A 23003-nucleotide genomic window follows, 5' to 3' on the forward strand; every position below is an offset into this window, starting at 1 on the left:
TATAATTTCATTTATATGAAAAGTTCAGAACAGGCAAATTCATCGTGACAGAAAGTAGATTAGTGTTGTCTGGGCTGGGGCAGAAGGGGGTGTGGAGAGTAACTGCTAATGGGTGCAGGGTTTCCTTGTGGGAGAATAAACACAACACATAACTGGAAAGTGATGATGGTTGTACGACCTTCTAAAGATATTACAAACCACTGCACTGTATACCTTAGAGGGGTGAAGTTCATGATATGTGAATTTTAAAATTTCAATTTTAGAAAGTCGGGGGGTGAGGATCAGTGACCTAGTTATTATTTGTAAATTTATCTGGACCTCTGTCCAGTTTATTGTTTTGTCTTCTGTGAAGTTGTGTTTCTATCCATTTAGTCAATGAAACTGTTTTCAACTTTATGGATCATTTGCTTGGGCTCTGGAGAAAGCCACACATCTCTCCCTTGGCCTCAAGTAATAGCCTTTCTAGGACATAAACTTCAGCGTCTCACCTACAAAACTGCCTTGTAGACTACAGAGTTCATCAAGAAATGGGCCCCTTCCCCAGGGATCCAAACAACAGGGCTCGCTTGGCAGAGCCTTCGGGTGCCTGCTCTGTGGGGCTGACTGTCTCTCATGAAAAGAGGAACAATGAATGATTCCAGAGCTCAGTCCTGAAGGCTGAGTGGAGACAGAAAGGAGACTGCTGACAGGCACGGCTTGGCAGCAAGTCACCAGAGAAGCGAGTTGAAACTTGAAGGCGGAAGCTTGGAGTGCAGCAGGAGTAACTCAGCATTTGAGGGAGCCAAGGAAAAAAGCACTAGGAATGTCACACCCAAAACTAAACATATTTTTATCATTGTTTTCTAAAAAGTATATTTAAAATGCCTAAGGAAAAAGTTTTGGTGGAGAAATATCTTTATGTTTATAGAGGGGGGATAGGAAGGGTTACTTAAAAATAGGAGAAAGAAAACAAAACCCCCAGAGAGGTTTATGACAGTAACCTTTCTGTGACACTGATTTTTTTTAAACCTTACCTTTAAAGAGGCTGTTTATGAAGTCTCTTTGTTGATCATTCCCTAGCCTGGAAGATAATCAGGGTTTATACTTCACTGCCATGGGTGGCTGACTCACTATGAAAATCTTTGGTCCTTTTGATGTTTGCTGTCTGCAGAAGTTCTGAGAACTGGGAAGGAAGAAACAGAATATAAGGGGGATCTTTCGAACAGTGTTAGAGAAGGCCGGTTATATGAGGCTTATTTACTTAAGTCGTTTGTTTGAGGAAGAGGATTGAAGTTTCTTTTGTTGTCTTGGTGACATCCTGTTGAGTCCTGAAGCAGAGAAACCTGTTCCATCAGGATGATACGAATGTCTGTCTCCAGGAAAATGAGGGCCAGTTAAAATCAGAAGTGAAAAATAGATAAAACCAGACTGAAATATTATGGTCTGATAGCACAGTGGTATATTTATTAACATGACTTTTTAAAAAAATATTTTATTTATTTATTTATTTTTAGAGAGAAGGGAAGGGAAGGAGAAAGAGAGGGAGAGAAACATCAATGTGTGGTTGCCTCTTGTGTACCTCCTACAAGGAACCTGGCCCACAACCCAGGCATGTGCCCCAACTGGAAATCGAACTGGTGACCTTTTGGTTCACTAGCCCGTGCTCTGTCCTCCGAGCTACACCCGCCAGGGCTAACATGACTTTTTAGATGAGATTGGGTGCATTCAGGGTGGTATGGCCTTAGACTAACATGACTTTTTAAAGTTTCGTACTGAAGCATTTGTGATTCTCTCAGCATTTGTGATTCTGAAAACACTCACTGAAATTTGGTGAATCAGAAACTATAGTATTCAGTGAGTTATTTAGAAAAAACTCTAATAAAACTAATGACCGATACTTGTCATTTTCTTACTTTTAAGTCATTTATTTTTTCTTTGCAAACAAAAATGGGGAAAGAATTTAAAGAAAACCTCTAATGTTATAAAGAAAGCTTCTAATATTTTAAAGAAAACACACAACACAAGTTTTCCTCTTACATCCAATAAAATAATTATAGCACCTTAAGGATTTTTTTAATTTGACACCTATTAATTGTGAAGTTAAGTTTTTATCTGCCATGAATGATTTGTGAATGCAAGAGTCATAATGTAAATTACCAATTAGTATTGGATGGCAGGTAGCTTTCCTTAGTGAACATGTGTGATGACTGCTGGTAGTAAGCTCCTGTATGTATTTAAAAACCCAGATTTAGGCTCTGCTGTTGTCTACTTGTTATGCGTTTCCAGTCGGTCTGGACTTTTCTTATGTTTTGCATAATATGATTTTTACACATTCATAATATGGCACCTAATTATNGAATGCAAGAGTCATAATGTAAATTACCAATTAGTATTGGATGGCAGGTAGCTTTCCTTAGTGAACATGTGTGATGACTGCTGGTAGTAAGCTCCTGTATGTATTTAAAAACCCAGATTTAGGCTCTGCTGTTGTCTACTTGTTATGTAGACAACATATGTGTTTGTTATGTGTTTCCAGTTGGTCTGGACTTTTCTTATGTTTTGCATAATATGATTTTTACACATTCATAATATGGCACCTAATTATGAATATGTGGAATAAGTGAATGTATGGAGGCAATTAGGCAAATAAATGCTGGTCTGCCTGGCTTTATAAATTTCAGTTCATAATAGAAATAATTCTGTAAAGCCAACAGGTCATTCCTGCCTGTGTCTCTCCTCCAAAATCACAGTACTGGTAAGTCTGTGTCCTGGATGTCATGTCCGATTTGCCTTTCAACATCCATAGTTCCTGATTGTCAAAGGAACCAGACGCCTGATTCGTTCTTCAGTGATTCAACTTCTTTCAACTTCTCAAATGACTGAATATCTTACAAAGGAATACCTGCTGACTAGTTAATAGAAAAGTAGATATTGAATTTGTTCATAAATTTTTGTCAACTACCATGTCCTGTTATTTACCTATAACCTAAAAATGTAATTGAAAATTTTCTGTAACTTTTTTTCATTCATTCATTATTTATTCTGTCTTTCATTTATTGGTGCATACTTTCTGTTTCAAACACTATGATAGTTGTTGGAGATATAAAGGAAATTAAGACATACCTAATATACTCAGGAACTGTAGTCTAATAGAAACAACACGTGAAACAAATAACAAAACAAATAACTATGAAACAAACCAATAAGTGCATATTTGTTTATGCCCATTAGTTTATTTACTTAACTATCTCTGCTTGTTTATGGAAAGGCAAGCAGCATTCCCCAACCTGGGTTCTATTGAAAAGGGTTTCTATTACCAGATAATTTTGGGAAATAAGCACACTAAGCGCTCCTTTTGGAGATTCATAATACATACCACATATTATAATGCATAATTCCAGAGATCCTACTGTGAAGAAACCTATTTCACTTTGTTTATCTTAGTTTTTCCCAGACTCACTTGAACATCCAACACATTTCTCATGGCACATGTGTGAACATCCTGTGAGATACTAACATTACATGGGCCATTGATTTTTGGAATGAACTGATTAACATTTGGAACAGTGTGATATGTCCCTCTTCTGTTATAAAAGAGAAAAAGATAAGTATTCCCTCACACATAGGAGATGTGTTTATTAGTCAGGACTTCTCAGAAGTGACTGAACAAAATCTAACTCAAACTAGTTTAGGCAGAATAAGGCGTGAGTTGATTTACATGAATGGAAATCCAGGAATGGGTCTTGCCTCGGGGATTCAAGTGGCATTGGCAGGTTCTTGTCACTGTCTTTTTACCTCTTTACTTTGTAACTGTTGGTGCATTGATGAGGATTTCCTCCTTATCTTCCTCTGTGGCTGGGCTGGAGGCGTGGAGAAAAAGGAGGCATGGATACAAGCAGCTCCAGGCTTAATTATATCAGTTTATAGCTTAGCAACCTCAGGGAGAAGCAGAACTTTTCTTCTTTAGTATCTATATAAAGTCCCCAGGGAAAGATTCTGTTTGGCTCAGATGAAGTCCTGTGTTCATTGAGGGCCAATTACTGTGGTCGTACTCATAATATACTATTAACTATATCTGATCATAGGCAAACCCCTAATACCAGGAAAGGGGAGCAGGGGGTTCTTTGATTAAAAGCTTCAACAGACCTACACAAAATGCAGTGAGGCAGTTTAAAGGGGGTTGATGTTAGACTGATGCTAGGGGATAAAAAACAAAAACAAAAAACAAAAAACAAACCCAGATGTCTACCACTATGTGGTATAATTATTAAAATCTAAATTTGGCCACAAATTTGGCCACCAGGCAGATAGCCCTGGTATCCAATTACTGCCAGGAAGTAGGAGTAAAAAAAATCAACTATTCTAATATCAAAGTCATTATTTTTGGAAGACAAAAATTTATAAAATGGCTTGTAGCTAATAATCCCAAATGTCATAACCTCAGTCAGTTTTTTAAGAATATAAAAGATTTTCTTGGCTGCAAGAAGTTGTATTGCTCAAAGTTATACATTCTATGAATGCTTACCATAGATTTTTAAGTAGTTGAAGTACTTGTAATATTCTACTACAAATATTTCAGGCTAAAATTGTTGCAGCCATGTTATAAGGCATTAAACACTGGGAACTTAATTGTCTGCCTTTGGATTGGAGCAAACTCAAGATAATTGACTAGGCAGAATCTTTGCCTCATTATGGTACCATGGTGACTAATCTCCAAGAGGATGTGGGTTGGCCTTCCTGCCTTCTACTTAGCATGTGTCATTAGGTTTGTTCCTAACTTTTTACAGGGCAATGTCAACTCTATACCAAACTCTGCATTTAACTATCAGTGCAATGTGATCATACTTGACAGATTTGTCTGAGGCAGGTCCTGAAATTACATAAAGGATATAGAATGAAAGATTAAAGGACTTGGGACTTTGAAGGAGGTGGAGGCTACAGATATTCATGTCTTGATTGTGGTTGGAGTCAGGTTTCCCAGAAGATGTTTTCAAATGGAGAAAAGAAGAGGATTCATGTTGGAGCCGTGGGTAGACAGATGAAGAGGAGCCAGTAAAAGACAAGCATTTAGGGGAAAATAAGTGATACTGGAGGTGTGTTGAATGTCTAATTAAGGCTTGATCTCATAAATGTGTAATAAATTCAATGAAGAATTAGGGCTGAGAACTGGCATGGCAGGTATGGAAAGAGAAGACAAGATAATTAAAAGATATTGGTGATGATGCCTTTGAAGAAATAGACCCAGGGGGTCTAAAGCTGGGAGAGAATGAAGTAAAGTCTGTTGTGTCTCATAGCCTGAAAGAAAAGGAAGAGGTGGAATGGCAATGAACTTCATGAGGGAACATCTAGCCTGGTGCCTGGTACATAGTACATAGTTAATAAATATCATTGAAAAAATGGAGGCTTGGTAGGCTAATGTGGCAAGCTGAGTGAGGTTGAGTGAAAACATAGAGGAGACAGGAGGCTGGCAGGCAATTCATTCCTAGAGTGGTGCAGTGCACAATCTATCAAATCTATGCAGTGACCTTTGAGATTGGAGTCAGAACTAAGTGCCCCAGTTTAAGATTTTGACAGGGGATCAGTTCTAGGTGATGCCCAGCTCCAGGTGTGATGCAGGAGTGGAAGTAAAGCAAGGGAGAAGTGAATACTATTGGGGATCAAGGAACTGTAAGGGTATTGGTTTGAATAACCCTCAGTAATGTGAGGCAGTGTGACCTGGGCAGCTGATTTCCAAAACCCTATTAGGATAAGGATGGTCTCATCCCAAAGTCAATGGGTAAAACTTGTCTGGAAATGTCACTGGGGAGCCAGGAAGATGCCAGTGTCCTCCCCTAACTCTTCTAAATGGAAGTAGTGTCACCTGGGAAGCACCGGTTTTCAAAATTAAGGAAAACCATTAAAAGGATCAACAAAGAGTGGAGTGAGAGAGTGTTGGATGTTCCAGTGAAGGTAGTATTTGGTCACTAACTTTGCTCACTTGCTGGTGCATGGTACCTAAAAAAATGAACAAATAAGATAGGGCTCTATTATTGTTTTTAATTTCCTATAGACAATGTACCTCTTATTGTCTAAACCCCACTTTTGAAATGCTCTTGGAAAGAACTATTCTAAGAAAATTTTGAGGACATTTTGAGGTTATAAAAGGAGTACTGAAAGCTAGATGGAAAGAGTGAGGAATACATGAAAAAGAGGTTCAAAAAGAGTTAGAAATAGTTCAAAAAGAGGAATAGTTCAAAAAATGTCATTCTACACTAATTTGGGGAAAGGGCTAGTATGGTATTTGCAACCTTCCTCCAGTAGTCCCATCCTCACCTCTGGTTCTGTGCTCCTCTTTCAGTTCCTAGGTGTAAGTCCTTAGTTAACAGCTGTTTATATCTCTGCACTTCCAACTCAAGTGAACTCAGTCAGCTGGCTGCGGCTGATTATAACCAACAAGAAAATGTACTTCACTCTCAGTTGTGGGTTTTCCCATCCAGTATAATGAAATATCCATCCCCCTGGAGCTTCCAGGACTGTTCCCAAAGGAAGTACTTCACACCTTTTCTTAAGGCTGAAATGCTTTCAAGTTATTTTTCCCTGCTTTGATTTCATTTAATAGACCTCTTAAATATCACCAGTAGCCTGGGATTTTCAAGTGTCATCAGGATATACCAGAGTTTTGTCCTTTGGAGAGGAAGAAAGAAGTTCAGTAGCAGCCGTTTTTGCAGCTGCCCATTGCCAACACTGGCCCAAGCCTGAGAGGGCCACTGTCACTGAGGAAACCTATTTATTACCTGTGTGTGTTGGGGTGTGGGGGTGAGTGAGGTTGAAAAATTCTGTTCTTGAATGTTAGTAGCACCAAAGCAGGAACATCTACTTTGGAATAATCCTGAGGCATATAACTGTGATGTTTTGCACATGCAATCAGAAAAAAGTCCAGTCTGGGTAGTAATTTGTACCTGGTTTTATTTTGATAACAATAGTCAGGTAGAGTCCCTCTAATCTGAATTATTTGTCTATGCTGTAGTTCTCAGATTGTGGTCCCCAGATCAGCAGAATCAACATCACCTGGAAAGTTGTTAGAGGTGCAAATTTTTGGACTCCCTGCCTCACTACTACTGAATCAGAAACTCTGGAGGTGGTCCAGCAATTTGTAGTCTAATAAGCCCTTCTCATGATTCAGATGTTAGCTCAGGTTAGGGAACCACTCGGCCAAGTGGTATTGGTCCTCAGCCCAGGCTCACTCCTCTGAGGCAGCCATAAATTTTAGAAATACCAGTGACTGGGCCCCATCACCAGATTCTGATGAAATTAGTTTAGTGTGGTGTCTCAGCATTAGGTTTTACAAGTTGCAATTAGGTTTTACATGATGCTAATGATGGTCATAGTTGAGAACCATCCTTCTGTTTTAATGTTAGAATGGGCTTTTTAATTTAGGGCTTTGTGATAAATTTAAAAAATAATTTATTGAGAACAACTTTATTCATTTTGCCAGAGGCATGCTTATATAGAACACAGATAATGTAAGACTTAAGAGGGTGGGGATTTTTTTGTCCAGTTTTATTTTTCACTATTGTATGTTAAGCACCTAGGGCAATTCTTGGCACATAACTGTATGTGCCAAGTAACTGTATGTGCCAAGTGCTCAAATAACTGTATATTGACTAATTAAATTAATTAATCCATTACAGAATGAAGTTCCAATAAGAACTTGCTCATACACCTCACAAAGGAACCAGTAAGCACTCTGGGCTGGAAGAATGGTCACTGTTTGGGGCTGGCATGGGTTTGTCTCCTGGTTCTGGGAACTCTCTGTGAATCCTTTTTGTTCTTGTTCCACACTGATCTGTACCAGGATGTCACTGCCTTTATTAGGATTCACATTATCTTTGCAGAAATTGGCCTCTGCCTGTGCCCTTAGCTGGAACACCCATGGAGTAGGGCCTTGTTGCCCATTTCAATAAATAGCTTATGCCCTCTGATGGGAATACTCAGTTTTTAATTTTCCTTCTGTTCTCTGGGCTCATTTGTCCTTCTTTTTTCCTCCCCCACCTTTAGGGGCGCTGCACTTGGCCCGCCTGTCTTTTGATCTGAACATTATTCTTTGTTGAAATGACCTATAACTAATGGAGGGATTCTTTCTGCTTGATGGAAATAACAACTCTCAGAGTGGGCTTGAGCTAAAAACGGATTTCCCAGCAGGCAGAACACCTCTGGCAGGAGCTCTGCGGTCATGTGCCCGTTAAAAGATTTTGTGCTTAATACTGAAGAAGCCATGTGACTCTAAGCACTAAGTAGCAAGTTTGTTCATAAAATTGCCTTTAATTCAGTAGGGCAAATTACTTCCCTGAAACATTTTGGGGGAGTTTAATACCCGTGAGAATACTCTAATTAAGAGATGTTTTTATGTTGTTTTACTTACTGCTTAAAGCATTTTTTAAAAAACTAGAACCTGCCACTTTCAGCTATTCTTCAGAAGTCTTTTATTCCTTTCTTGGCTACTGTAGCTTCTTTTCAGACTGAAGTTACCTGTGGCTCCAGATAAAAAGAGGTCACAATTTTGTGTTTAATATTTTGCCAAGTCCTTACTGAAGTTTCACAGAAGCCAAGGAAGGCTGTTACTAAAATTCAAGGTGTTTCCAAACCATTTGCATTTGTAAACTCATCTCTTAGAGTGCAGTAAGCATACAAAGTCTCCTAAATGATGCGTAAATTCTCCATTTCTACATGAAAGCCTTCTGTCCCTTCAACCACACTCTGGCCTGGAGGCTTAAACAAACCCCTTTGCATATTACTGCTAATGCTGTGCCTGATTCAGCAGCAGCTGTTGCTTTTGAACAATATGATGCTTCTCTTCCCCAAAGAGAAGTTGAAAATGCCTCTTTGCAACACTTTGCACCTTTGTAGACTCAGGGAGCATGAAAACAGACTTGGAGATGCACCTAGGATTCTGTTTGGGAATTCAGGGCACAACTTAGAGACTATTAAGTTTAGCCACTTTCTGACATTGACTTTCATAGCAACAGTTTAATTTAGAGGAAATCTGCTACCCCAAATGGCTAAAGGTATTTACACAGAAAATATTCCAAATGATTGATTTCACTGTGTCACCGTTTTCTTCCTCCACAAATATGTGAGTGTTTGGCTTTCTTACAGAAGTTTTTCTGCATCACTTCTTTTCAGGCAAAGAAATTTTTCTATCCAGAGAAGGAGAGGAAAGAGGTCCCAAGAGTTTCCCCCCTTTAAAGTGAATTACTATTCAAGTTTACACCATTACTTCTGTAAAAATAAAAAATCTGAGTGTGTCTCCTGTTTTCTTAAATTTTCCTTTGGTGAGACTTTAAGGTAGTCAGTCATCTTGATTGCTTTGCAGCCAGCGTCAGCTTGGTGCTTCCTTTAGCGCCACCTGGTTCCCACCCCCCTCAGCCCCTTTACATCAGTCTTACTGAAGGAGTTGTCTCCACTCCTCTCTTCCTTCCTTACCTCCCACTGCTTCTTCAGCCTGCTCTTGTCAAGATCATCAATGGCTTCCTGTTATTTAGCATATTGACTATCTTGGATTATAATCTCTTTCCATAGCATTTGACATCACCCATCCCGTTTTCCTTAGCTTCTTTGGCAGCATTTCTCTTCATTATCCTTGAGTTTCCTCTTTCTCCGGTTCCTCTCTGAAATGTTTCTTTGGGAATCAATCCTAGACCAACTTTTCTTCCTACTCTACATTGGCATACACTGGGATGTTGCAGGTGCAGCTCCAGACCAGCACAACAGTAAAGCGAGTTTTTCAATAAAGTGAGTTGTAGTCTTTTTGTTGGTGGGTTCTCTTGACTTCAATTTGTAAAATATGTAACATTTATGAAGTGCACTACGATGAGGTGTGTCCATACTTTCTTCCTGGTTGGTATTATTTGCCCATGGGCCTCAATTCCATGCCGGGGATAAGATTCCCCATCTGTTTCTCCAGCCCAGATCTTAGTAAGGCAGGCCAATGTCCAAATCGAAACTCATTCTTTCTCTGATTCTCTAAGTTCCCATTTTTAGTAAAGGACTCCATTGTTCATGGTGCAGGACAGAAACCTTAACTTCTTCCTCTCTATCTTTTCCTCTCTCCTATAAAATAAACCAACAATTCCTATTTATTCTATTTTCTACATAAATTTTAAATTCATGTCTTCTCTCTCCTCCTACTAGTATCTCTCCCTCTGCCCTAGTTCAGGAAACCATCAACGTGCATCTGAATAACTCTCTCTGGTCTTGCCTCTTTATCAACCCATTCTCCAAAACACTGGCGAGATGTTTCTGATCACTGCATGTCCCATATCAAAACCCCTCATGCTTGCAAAGGCCCCATAGTCTGGCCCAACTCACCTCTCCAGTCTCAGTCCTTTGGACTCCCCACCTTGCATTGTTCAGTTTGGGTCCCACTGTGTTTCTTTGAACTTTTCCAGCATACAGTCCTTTGTCATCTCTGGGCTGATGTCGTTGTCGTCTTCTTCTTCTTCTTCTTCTTCTTCCTCTTCCTCTTCCTCTTCCTCCTCCTTCCTCCTTCCTCCTCTTTCTTCTTTTTTCTTCTTTCTTCTTCCTATTGTCTCCTCCTCTGGTGAACTTTTCCTCTATTTGGGGGCCTAAAATTGAGAGCACTTCCTTTTGGATATTCTTCTGAATGTTCTAAGCCTGGCAAAGGTGACTCTCTGAAGGCCTCTTCCCCACTGTCCCATTAGGGTAAGAGCCATCCTGTATCATTATCACCCGGGTCTTTGTATTCCCATTAGATTGTCACTTCTGTGAGGACAGGAGTGCATCCGTTGTGTTGAAATTGTTTCTGCAGTGCCTCACACGGTGATTGATGCAGAGCAGGTGCTCAGTAAATATTTATTGAATGAATGAGTAAGTCTCAAAGTAAATCACAAACCAGCCTTTTTTATGACACAGGTTCAAAGTGCTTTACTCTCGTTTGCAATTTCTTACTCACTAGTCCAGTTCCCTTAACTGGAACAACCACCACTTTTCCAAGAAGCAAACAGAACTTTGTTGCTGAGAAAGCAACATATGTATCCCAGAGGGAGAGAAACTTTCCAAAGGTCCTGGGAATTAGCATATGGTAATTGTCAAATCCCAGGGTGTCTTTAAATCGAACCTTCGCAGTGGTTCACTTTGCTTGTACTCAGCGCTTCAATTGAGTAGAACTCATTAGGGAGGTTGTGTCAAGCCTTAGTGAAAATGGAGAGAATAAGAAATCTACTTTCCATGACAGGGAGACATAGGAGAAAGGGAGCTATCTGGCCTGTGGGTTCTGTAATCTGTGTGTCTGACTGCACCAACTCCTGCTATGCAAGATGATGGGGGGGACTGCCGCAGCCTCCAGCGTTGCTGAGGATTTCCCTTTAAATCCCGTTCTGGGTTTTGTACTCTCCAAGGTGGCATGCTTCCCACCTTTCTTCTCTCTGTGCTTTTTTTCAATGCCGCCCTCAAGGGCAACCTGGTTTTTACGAGTTTTCTGCCCCAGAAACAACTCTTCCTGAGGGAAAGAATGGACTTGGCCTTGCCAACATGCCCAGGGCTTCTCATTACTTATCACTGGTCATTCACTCGCTCTGTTCTAGCCACTGTGAAGTCTTCCCTTCTCAGGGTTGCAACGAGGTGAGCCAAGCCAGGCTGCCAGGGACAGAATTTAAGAAGCCACCCACTCTCGGATGTCAGCCCCCAACTTGCACAAGCCTGAGAGTTCCCTTGACCCACCCTTGGCCTTCTTCCCTCAGCTGTCACGTCTCCTTGCCTCTCCAGATCCAATCCCCCAGCCCCTGCTCAGGTGCTGCCTCCTCAAGAAAGGTCTTGCTAAATCCAACAGGCTTTTGTACAACCAGGGAGCAGTCACCTCACCTTTCTCCGGATTCCCAGTGGGCCTTAGTTATACCTCTTTGGAGGTACTGTATACCACGTTTAGTTCTTAGGCTTGCCTTCATATCTCTACGTTAAACTATAGATTTCTTAAGCGTAGTCTTTTTCTCAGCATATTCACATTACCTAGCATGGGGCTGGACGCGGTGAAAATGTCCACAGCCAGGGAGGTGAGCGGAGCCATCAAGGGGAGAAGGAAGCAGAGCCTGCAGTTGTTAATTGCATGGAGGTGGGAGGAGGTAGACGTGGGTGCCAGGGCCAGTCTGCCTGGGTTTGATCTCTGGCTTTGCCACTACTGGGTGTAAGAACTTGGGCAGATTACATCGTCTGTCTATTGCTTTCTCTTGAAAATGGGATCAATCAAGCCCTACCCTAGCATAGGGCTTTTGTGAGGTGTAAATGAGATGACTCATGTAAAGGACCTAGCACAAGCCTCATTGCACAGTGAGCACCTCATTAAATATCAGGATTTGGAATAGAAAGGGTCTAGGGAAGGTACATCCCTGGAAAATGCAGGTGTGCACACCTGCAAAGCATATTTGGGACTGATGTCACAAATAAAGTTAAGTCTAAATCATCAATGATGGGAGACAAGCAATGACCATATAGTCCCTGGAGAACCCAAGTGACTACTTTTTATGAGAAGACAAATCTCATCTGTATATATATACTTCAATAAAAGAGTAGCTTGGGCAAGAAGATGGTAAGAGAGGTCACCCCAAACCGAAAACAGAGGAGGGCTAGTTGAGCCTGGGGGTGTTAAAACAGATGTTTAAATGTGCCATGTTATCACAGCTGCTGGTGCTAAGGAGAATGGAAGCACAATGCTAAGGCAAAGTCATGTTTTTGCTGCCATCTACAGTCAGAGTGCAATTTTTAAAGTTGCTTCACACACACACACACACACACACACACGCACGCAGGCACGCACACCTAGAAAGAACACTCTTGACAAAATGAGTGACAATATACATAGTTTGGTTTACATTCTAGTAATTAAGAAAATCGGGGCATGCTATTATAGTATTTTATTTACTACATATATTTATTTACTATGTATATATTTAACAAGTAATATAGCTTTTTAAAATCTCAAATTGTGTTGAAACTCATCAGAGGACACAAATTAGCTGCAGGTGTGGCAGCCAACCGACAGTTTAAGAGTTAATACATTGATTTCAAAGAAATCAATGAGAGGGGTTGGATTTTACCCCATGTTTTCCTGATCCACGATCTGAGGTTTCTCCGGTTGTTATTAGAATGGTTATACATTGCATTTTATACAAATGTCTTTTATTGTTTGTATAGAAATGAACCAAAGGCAAGTGAAAAGCAAAGCAAGCAAAAACAAAATCTGCCATGGCTTTTGCCACCATACTTTTATCCATATGATCTTCAAGATTCTGGTGATATTTTCCCAACTTCTCTGCATTATTTTTAAAGGGTTAACTATAGGCAACAATTGTTGGAGAAGCGTTTGATGGAGAAAAAAGAAGCAGCTCTTCAACAAGCACATGAAGAAGAAGAGAGAGAGAGGCGGCTAGAAGCCCTTAGGAAACAGGTGTTTTTGATTTGAAATTTTCATGGGCGGTTTAGAAAAATGTTTCTAAGTGCGCTTAATAACATTATTACTAGGGCTTAGTTTGGGAGTTCTGCTGTAAAAAATGTAACTTTTCCAAATTGAGACACTGATTTTCATTCCTGGGAACAATTAGATTTATGCTGAACCATTTCCAGGTTCTTAGTATATTAAAAGAACTTTATCCTCACCTTTTACAAGGCTCTCCCAAGATTTAAATGCATCCACACTGCCTCCAGTTTAATAGCTGAATAATATCCATTTACAGCAATGAAACACTGCATCTGCCAAAAGATCTGGCTGTCTTCAAGAAACCTGGCAGAGCTTGAGCAAGATAATTCTCTTTGGGGTAGGATCTCTGTTTGGAAATATCCCATAATAAACAAACATGTTTAAAATCACTTTTAAAAATACTATTTTTCTGGAGAAGTAAAAGCCTCCCATTATTTTACCTAGTAAAAGTAGGCAAAAGTTTTGAAATTAGACAGTAGATGGCAAGATCGGAATCTTGAGAACTTGGGAAATGTGATAAAATAGTTTTATTTGGCAATTTTTGAGAGTGTTTAACCTGAAAGTGATGAGCTCAACTCCTAAGCTCTGGAGTCCTCACCAGAGGACTCAGTGCCGGTGGAAGCAACATCGAATCTTGGAAAAGAACTTGGCCTCTGGTATCTTTCAAACCTGGTACCACCTGGTTTGCTACTCACTGGCAGAAGAAACTTAGTTGTTTTATTTAACCTTCTTACACTTTATTTCCCCCTCTGAAAAATGGGAATAATAATATTAGTACCTGCCTGATAGGTTCTTAGGAATGTCCATTCCCATTTTTTAATATTTACTAAGCATAAAGTTCTCTTCTAAACACTGAGGTTTTACCTCATTTAATCTCTAGAAAATCCTATGCTGTAGGTGTTATTAATATTCCTATTTTATAGTAGAGGAAACTGAGGAGACACAGAGGTTCCCAGGTGTCACACAGCTGGTAGGTCAGACTGAATTCAAACCAAGGAGGTCTAGTTAGATGAAGTAGTATAGGCACATAGCATCTTCTTTGATAAAATAGCTTAGAGAACTTCAAAGCATAGGAATGTAAGTCCTGGTCATGCTAGATTCAACAAAATTAAAATTATTCAGTCATTAGCAAATAACTATACGCATATACCATGGTTTTCCCGGGACAACGCTCAATATCATTGATACTGAACACATTCAAAATACAACTTTGATGATTACAGAGTTTATCTGATTACAATCCATCCTTTCCATCTATGAACCCTTGGATAGAGGAAACATCTGTGCCCTTTATTTGTAATCAGTGTTTCGAATGATGATAGTATAAGATTTCGACTAGGAAAACCTATAGCAATTAAAGTATGTTTGACCCCAGTTATGTTGTTATAGTTCCTAAATGCATTAAAAATGTGATTTTCTTCATGGCTTTAGAGTTAACAGACAAGTGTTACCAATGGTACATGTAATTTACAAAGTTAGTGGCTTTATTGCATAAGAATGCAGGTTTGAATGATTCAGTTATCAGAAAGAGCAAGGGCATGTGTGTTAAAGTGACCCTGCGGCTTTTCAGCAGAAGTAGGAACCCTGGCTTACAGCAGTGCCTGGAACAAGGGAAATTCACCCACCTGCCCTCTCATGCTACAGCACTCATCTCTGTCCATGAATGGTGTGCTCTAGGTTCCGTTTAATTAGGTCAAACTTTCTAGAAAATTTCGTGAGGTTGTCACCATGGCCATAGATCGCTAGTAGTTAAAAATTAATGTGTTTTTTTTTACCTTTGGTTACTTTCAAGGTGTTTGAATATGTAGTGTTCCTATGACTTTGTATAAGACAAATTTTTATCTTAATTTAGTCATAACAGTAATTTCAGTCAGTAGTAAATAATTATATATCATGGCCTTTTAGTATTATATTTTGTTTTTAAATTGTTAATTCCTTTATGGATGTCTAGGATTGGCCTGGTTGAATATTTTTCTATGCTTCCCTCTTAGGCTTTCTCTTTAATAAAATTTCTTAATTTTAATGCACTTTAAACATCAGTAATATTGCTGAGACGTATTTAGCCCATATCTTGTTCAAAGTTGCTATGCTTTCACTTTTTTTAGGTTGCTATTGTTGCTCAATTTGATCCTGTTAGAATGATGTCAGATACAATGGTGTCGAAAGCGAGGATGGGTATTGGAATTGAGGAAGAATTTATTCTTCAAAAGCCACTCTTCACATTGAATACATACAATGAACAGCAGGTAATTATGGGAATTAACATGATTAATGTAAAAGCCATGATGATGTTAGGAACTGTAGAAGTGTATGTTTTGGTTATGAGCCATTTTCAATATTTACATTTGAATACTACACATATCAGCATAATTTTTACTTCCAAATGATAGCACATAATTACTGCACAACTCTTGATGTTATAAAATAGTTGACAGGTGAGCATAGAAGAAGCAGTTTATCTGGGAAAGTTATGAATCTGTCATTGAAAATTATTTTTCAAATTTAAAAATAATTTTACAAAATTTTACTTTAAACTTGTGTTAATTTGTATTTTGCTGGTGAATATTGCTCTATCACATTCAGAACTTGTTTAAATTATAACAAACATCATTTAAAGAAAGAACTGATGATGCTGATTAAACAAAGCAGAGGGAAGCTTTCGGAAATTAAAATGAATAGAAGATAATACATCAGAGCTAATGATAAAACATTTTCTGTGGAAAAGTATTAAGGGTTGTTTAACCATTTCGAGAGAGAGAGAACAGATGAATGAATATGTATCCCTGAAATTAAGGAAGAAAGTAGTTAATTTTGCAAATCTAAGTAGAGCTGCTTAATGCTTATTTGACTATTTAAACAGCGGGAAACTTTATCCACTCACCCATTGACAAATAAGTCAAGTGTGCCTCTAGTATGTGCTACATACTTTGCCAGGGATTAAAAATGAACAAATCATGTATTAATTGGACAAATATTGATGGGACATGTACAGCCTCTGGCACTGTGCAAGGTGCCCTGCTGAACAGGATAGACTTGTCCTGTGTGGAAGAAGGAGCAGGAGCCCTGGGTTGGGCCTGGGGCGAGATCACCTCCATAATGGAGGTGTAAGGGCTGCTGCTGACTCAGGGTGGGAATCGAAGGCTAACCCAGACAGGGCAGTCAGAGAAAGCGTCAAAGAGGAATGTTAACCTCTGTCTTAGTTGAAGATTTTTGGCTGCAGAAACAAAATTCATCCAGATGATTTAAGCCAAAAACAAAAACAAAAATGAAAACAAAGCAGCTTAGAGGGAGGAAGTGGGCAAAGGATGAAAGATAAACTATGAAGATGCAAGGGTGTTTCCAGAAGCAAAAGTGGGGATGGGAGCTGGGGCTTGCAAAGACTTGAAGTCAGAATCTGGAAAATTCTCCGGTACCTGGGCTGAAGAAACAAGGTTTTCACCAGTAGAACAGGGTAGGATAGAGACCCTTAGTGGTGCATCTTCAGTGTAAGATACATGTTGAGGGTGGGTGCGGGAGTTGACATTGGACACATACGTTAGGGTCAGACTGTGAGAAAGTATTGTAGTAGGTGTTCTTGCTAAATCATTTCACCTTTATCCAGTGAGCAGAGGCAAGACTTTGAAGCAGGTGAATTATGTAATCAAATTCCTATTTTAGCAATGTCCTGGATGGAAAATTGGTGAGGCTTTGGGGTGGGGGCTGAAGGTGGGTGTGGGTTCAGATCCTTTCAAGATGGTGGAGCCCTTATGGAAGAAGGGAGAGTGGGCAAGGATGGCTCTCACTGACAGGAGAAGAAAGGGGGAAGGAGGGGTAACGAATGTGTGGGTAATTCTAAAATTAGATACCGTAGTTTGTTCTGTTGTTTATGGCTGTGTGAAGTTGTGTAAGCCATTTAACATCTTTCGGTCTTGTTTTCTTCATCTGTGAAACAATAATTTGCAAGGTTCTTGTGAGGATTAAGATAATACATGTCAATTGCCCAGCATATTGCCCGGCATCTAGTAGTAATTCAGTAAATTGTAATCATTAGGTGTTGTTGCCATAAACCATATAAGTGTAATAGAAGAAACAACAGACTTAGGGAGAGAGATATTTGTTCATGTCATCTTTAGGGTGAAAATGGCTCGTACACATCTATAAGAAACTGATTGGCTGCCTCTGGGGAGGGGAATTGGGAAGATCGAGATCAGTATGCCAAGTTCTCCATTTCACTTTGTTAATTCACAAAATAGAATAATGAAACAGTTTAACAAACCTCACAACCCCAGACGTGAGGAGATAGGTGAATGCTGGAGATAGTTAGGGAGTGAACAGCACACAGACGGAGCAGGAATCACTGGAAGCTGATGTGATTGTCCAGGGAGACTGTTCAGGAGCAGAAGAGGAGAAACCCAGGTCTAAAGATTGTGTATGTTGGCTGTCAGACATATATCTCTGTATTATTCTTGACTTATATGCATCACTACTTCTAGTCCCTGTATCTGGCAAGTTGCTAAGTTCTATTAATTCTTCCCTTCATGGTGTCTCTCACAGTTTTCTCTTCCTCATTACCAGCCAAGTTGAGGCATGTTTATCACTTCATGTCTAGACCATTGTAGCAGACCCTTAACCCTCTCCCTGCCTCCACCTCTTCTCTTCTTGCCACCTTGATTTATCCTGAATTGACAATCAGATCCATCTTTTTGTTCAATGGCAGTGATTACATTTCTTGTACTCTAACAACAGAGACAAATGCCACTTCAGTAGCTCCCCAGACTCCTTGGCATAGCTATTAAACCTTTCAAATTCAAGTCCCAGGCTTAGAAGTGTTCTTTTCCAGTGTTCCCCAGTGGTGCTTTACCCAGTGACCTTGATTCCAAATTGACCTATTTGACCTCTGAGTTTGCATATGCCTTCCTTTCTTGCTCAATCTCTCTTCCTCCCTCCTCCACTTTATAGAAGGATGAGTTGGATGTTAGCTCAGGTGGTCCTCCTTACCTGAGACCATTCTAGACTCACTGGCACCAAGAGATGTACCATTCTTGGGGTATCTATCCTACTTGCCACAAGCTGTAGTTGTCTGTGTAAAATCTTGTTACCCCTATTAAAAAGCTCCTTAAAGGAGGGGCTGCTTTCTACAGTTTATTATCCAGTCCTCTGGGGGGACTTCAAATCCTTGTAAAGAATAAAATGCTTCATTAGCTAAAATCCATATGTGGCTACCTTCTTTTCAATGCAAACAGCGCCGTTGGCATTTACTATTCATAGAAGGAGGAATAAAGTCCAGTCAGCTATAAGTGAAAACAGAACTTGAACTACTTGTATGTCTAGTCCTACTTAGAATCATATTGATGGAAGCATCTTTCAGTTCTGCTTGAAATAGAAATCCGGCCTTGGAAGAAAAGTTCTATTGATTTTTTTTTAGGTAGTGGCCATGTGTTTAAAATTAATTTACATATCATCAAATGATAGAGAAATTAACATCTCTGTTTAAAGGCAGATGCATAAGGTTATGGTTTAGATTAATTTTATTTTGATCAATGATTGTCTATATTTATATATTCCAGCTGTCAATAAATAGTGAATCAATGATAATACTGAAAATAAGCTTCTTTCATCTCATCTTTTAATAATTTTAGTGCATTGTATTTTGACTAATCTACTATGCAATAGTCTATACATATTATGTTGGAAACCACTGATACAAAGGGAATTGACAATGTCAACAAGTTTTGGATGTTTTCAGTAAAAATAACTGGGATGTAGTCACTATACACAGAAGTTATTGTCATCTAGTCATTTATCTAGCAAAAGCAAATTATGCAGCTCGGGGAAATGTAGAACTAAATGATACAATTTACTTAGTTCAGTGAATTGCTATTTACCTTGTATTTTATTTCTACAGATAATTTCTGACCCTAGACTTCGTTTTGAGTTAGCACTTCGAGAAGCTGGACTTCATAAAACCTTTTATGCCAAAGAGATTTTACCAAAAATCAGTCCTCAAAAACCTCCAAGAAAAGACATGGAGTCTACTGTCTTTAAGATTTAGAGTTCATCTTCAAATCCTATTAAACGTAAACAAATTTTTTTTCTGAATACATTTATATGGATAATAATAATTATTGCTGTGTAAAATTTTTAACAATATCAGACATAGAAATCATAGTATCTGTTATAGTACGAGCTGTGGAAACTGTATCGTTCCAGGGTAAAGCAGTATGGACAGGGAGAGAGCTGAGTCCTTCACAGTGCTCTCATCCTGAAACTGTGACTGCAGGGGTTGGTGTGTAAATTTATGAAATGTCTCTGTGGCACCAAAAAAAAAGAAATCATCGCATCTATTAAAACAACCTTGCTTTAAAAAAAAAATCTTAGAATTTTATTCACTATTTCCAATATCTTTGTTTCTTTAATAGTACTAAATTCTTAAAAACAATGGAACTTAATTATGACACATATGATACATATATTATCATTGAGTAAATTGCAATTTGGATGTTGCATTACCCCATAAAAAAATCAAAATAACCATTTGTAAAAATTAAAACTTATTTTGCTGCTACCTGCTAACAGTCATTCTTGTTTGTTATTTTCAGAATTTAACTTTTAATCATGGAAACTTCGTTATCATTAATATTTCTATTATTTTTTGATTATTATAAGAAAAGACTCAACCTTTCTCTAAATTTAGAAGCCAACTTGGTACACTATGCTTATTGCAAACCAATAATCCAACCAATTTTATTTTGCAAATTAGCCCATAAATATAAATGAGAAATTAGAAATAGCATTGCAAATGTGGGAATATCTGTTTTAACTTGGTAAAAAATGTGCATTGTTGTTTAGAAGGAATATTTTAAAATTTATAATAATTAGAATGTGTCAAAAGTTTCACAAAATTTATTGGGTTGGCCAAAAAGTCTGTATGTTTTTTCCCATAAAATAAAAGAGACATTTTTTGTTTTCATCAATAACTTTATGATTTGGATGTTTTGAATATGTTGGCTATCTCCCACATGGCATCATATTGATTGTTCTTAATGAACATCTTGATTTGATCACTATCAACTTCAACTGGTCCACCCGATGACTGTGGAGCGTCATCATCCAGTGAGAAATCTCCAGTGTGAAACTTCGCAAGCCATTTTTGACACATTTGGTCAGTCACAGCACCTTCTCCATACACTGCACAAATGTCATTTTACACTTGAGTTGCATTTTTACCTTTCTTGAAATAATAAAGCATAGTATGCCAAAAATCTTGCATATTTTCTTCCATCTTCAACATTAAAATAGCTACACAAAAATCACCAATTTTGATACGTGTTTTAAATGCACACTGATACGACAGCTGTCACCATACAATCTAACAAAATTGTTACAGATGAAGTTAAAGACAACTAAGCAGTACTAGAACCACCTTGCAAAGACAAACTTCTTGGCCAACCCAGTGTTAAATATCTAGATGATTTTATAGGAAGGAGTGTTTCAGATAAACTCAAGCATAAGTTTTACTCTTTTTAAAGAACCACACAAAAATAAGCAGCCTGTGGTACCCAGCAGGAGGAGTGCTGCCATCTTGAGAACCATAGAGTTGGTATTTGTGGATCTGCTGAAAACAGCTGTGATTTGGGAGCAGCGTCGCTGTTGGCTCTCCCCTGACTCAGACCTTATTCATTTTCTTTCTTTTTAAAAAACAGTACTAATAATAGTTACCATTTGTTGAGCAGAACAGTGTGCTCAGTACCATGTATATACTTTACATATAATGTCTTATTTGACCATAACAACCTCATGAGATTGTTATTTCCATTTTTTTTCAGATAAGGAAGCAGGCTCAGAAAGGTAGAATAATTTGTCCTAGAGCAGTTGTTTTTCAACTGTGAATCGTTAAACCAATTCAGTGGATCCTGACCAGCATTTTGTAAATGAAACAAAATAAAATAAATCTAAAATCCAAATGGCTAATAAATATGTGAAAAGATGGAAATACCAATTAAAATTCCAGTAAGATGCCAATATACATCCACCAGATTGCCAACAATGCCAAGAAATCTAACAATATCAATTAACACCATACAAGACAATGGGGGACAACCACTGGTGGTGAGAGTGTGAATTGGAGAAGTTTGGACTTATCTGGTAAAGTTGTAAATGTTAATACACTCTGACTGAAGCAATATTGCTCTGATTGGAGCAATTCTGTTCTGAAATATATGTATTTCAGAAGCCTCTGCATATGTGTATAAGGAGACATAAACTAGGATTTCCAAATGAAAACAAGCCAAATGTTCATCGACAGTAGGATGGATATAAAAATTGTGGTATATTCATACATGGAATTGCCTGTGATAATGAAAATGAACATAATATGAGTAAAAGGACCCAGATGCAAAAGCTTGCATACTATGTTGTATTGCATTTATCTAGAATACAAACTAATCTATATTGTTTAAGGATACATACATAGGTGGTGGAACAGTAGAGGAAAACAAGAAAATATTTAACATTAAAATCAAAGTAATGATTACCTCTTAGGGATAGGGAAGCTGCTCGGGTGGAGCTTCCAAGTTGTGGGTAGTGATTTTATGAGGTTTCTATTCTTTAAAATGTACATATGTGTTTATATACTATTTGGGCAATGCTGTAAATTCCCAATAAGCTAAACAAAACTAAGAAAGCGAGTTATTAAAAGTCTAATTTCTAGCGCGGGCCTGCGAACCAGACGATCGCAATTCGATTCCCAGTTCAGGGCACATGCTTGGGTTGCAGGCCAGTTTCCAGCAGGGGCCAGTTCCCTGCAGGGGATGCACCAGAAGCAACCATACGTTGATGTTTCCTTCCTCTCTCCTTCCATTCCCCTCTAAAGATAAATAAATAAAATATTTTTTAAAAAGTCTAATTTCTTAGTATATTAATGCATCAGAAGTGGTTTTTTAGCCAGTTTCTGGTTAAATATTCCTAATTTACAGGACTTTTGGTGATAGCAATGACAGTCCCTGCCTGGGAGTCATATTTACCCCAATACAGAATAGTATCCCTTTTATTTCCTGCTCCCCCAATCCTTGGGTGCTGCTTCACTTAGGCTCTTGCCAGTCTAGTTCATCAGGTGGGCATCAAAAAGAAAACAGTATGTACCAAGAATAAACACTGTGCCATGAAATTCTATCTCACCTATTCACATGTGTATACATAGTGGATCCCAACAAAAATGTATTTCTTTCTAAAATTATTTAATTATTTATATTTAGAGGGGAAGAGAAGGAGAGAGGGAGAGAAATATCAATGCATGGTTGCCTCTCATGTGTCCCCTACTGGGGACCTCGCCTGCAGCCCAGGCATGTGCCCTGACTAGGAATCGAACCATGATCATTTGGTTTCTTAATGGTCCAAAGAAATTATAACCATTACCCTCAATCCCATTGTTAGTAAATGGAATAGTCTGATCAACTGTTGAGGATTATAGGCTTATCTCAGACTAAAGGGAAAGACTGTAATCAGCCCATGTAGTAGGAAGTCAATTTTGTCCCCACCAGCAAATCTACAAACACATCCAAGTCTGCATTTTCATTTT

General features: G+C 38.7%; 1 protein-coding gene across 4 annotated transcripts in view; it reads left to right on the forward strand.

The window, feature by feature from the left end:
* The window catches only part of CCDC148 (coiled-coil domain containing 148), a 258987-nt gene extending 236882 nt beyond the window's left edge, over positions 1–22105 (forward strand). For 2 of the 4 annotated variants that reach the window (XM_037044670.1, XM_037044668.1), the window contains 3 exons: positions 13300–13417; positions 15553–15693; positions 19332–19754. In XM_037044670.1, the coding sequence (XP_036900565.1) occupies positions 13300–13417; positions 15553–15693; positions 19332–19478 (406 nt within the window). In that variant the 3' untranslated portion in view covers positions 19479–19754. Of the gene's footprint in view, positions 1–13299; positions 13418–15552; positions 15694–19331; positions 19759–21252 lie in introns of those variants that run through there. The other 2 variants (XM_037044667.1, XM_037044666.1) reach the window with 2 other exon arrangements.
* Positions 22106–23003: the final 898 nt, after the last annotated feature.

The sequence above is a fragment of the Sturnira hondurensis genome, unplaced genomic scaffold (genome assembly GCF_014824575.4).
Source record: "Sturnira hondurensis isolate 20B ecotype Veracruz unplaced genomic scaffold, ASM1482457v3 Scaffold0004136, whole genome shotgun sequence".
In the NCBI taxonomy this organism is placed as follows: Eukaryota; Metazoa; Chordata; class Mammalia; order Chiroptera; family Phyllostomidae; genus Sturnira; species Sturnira hondurensis.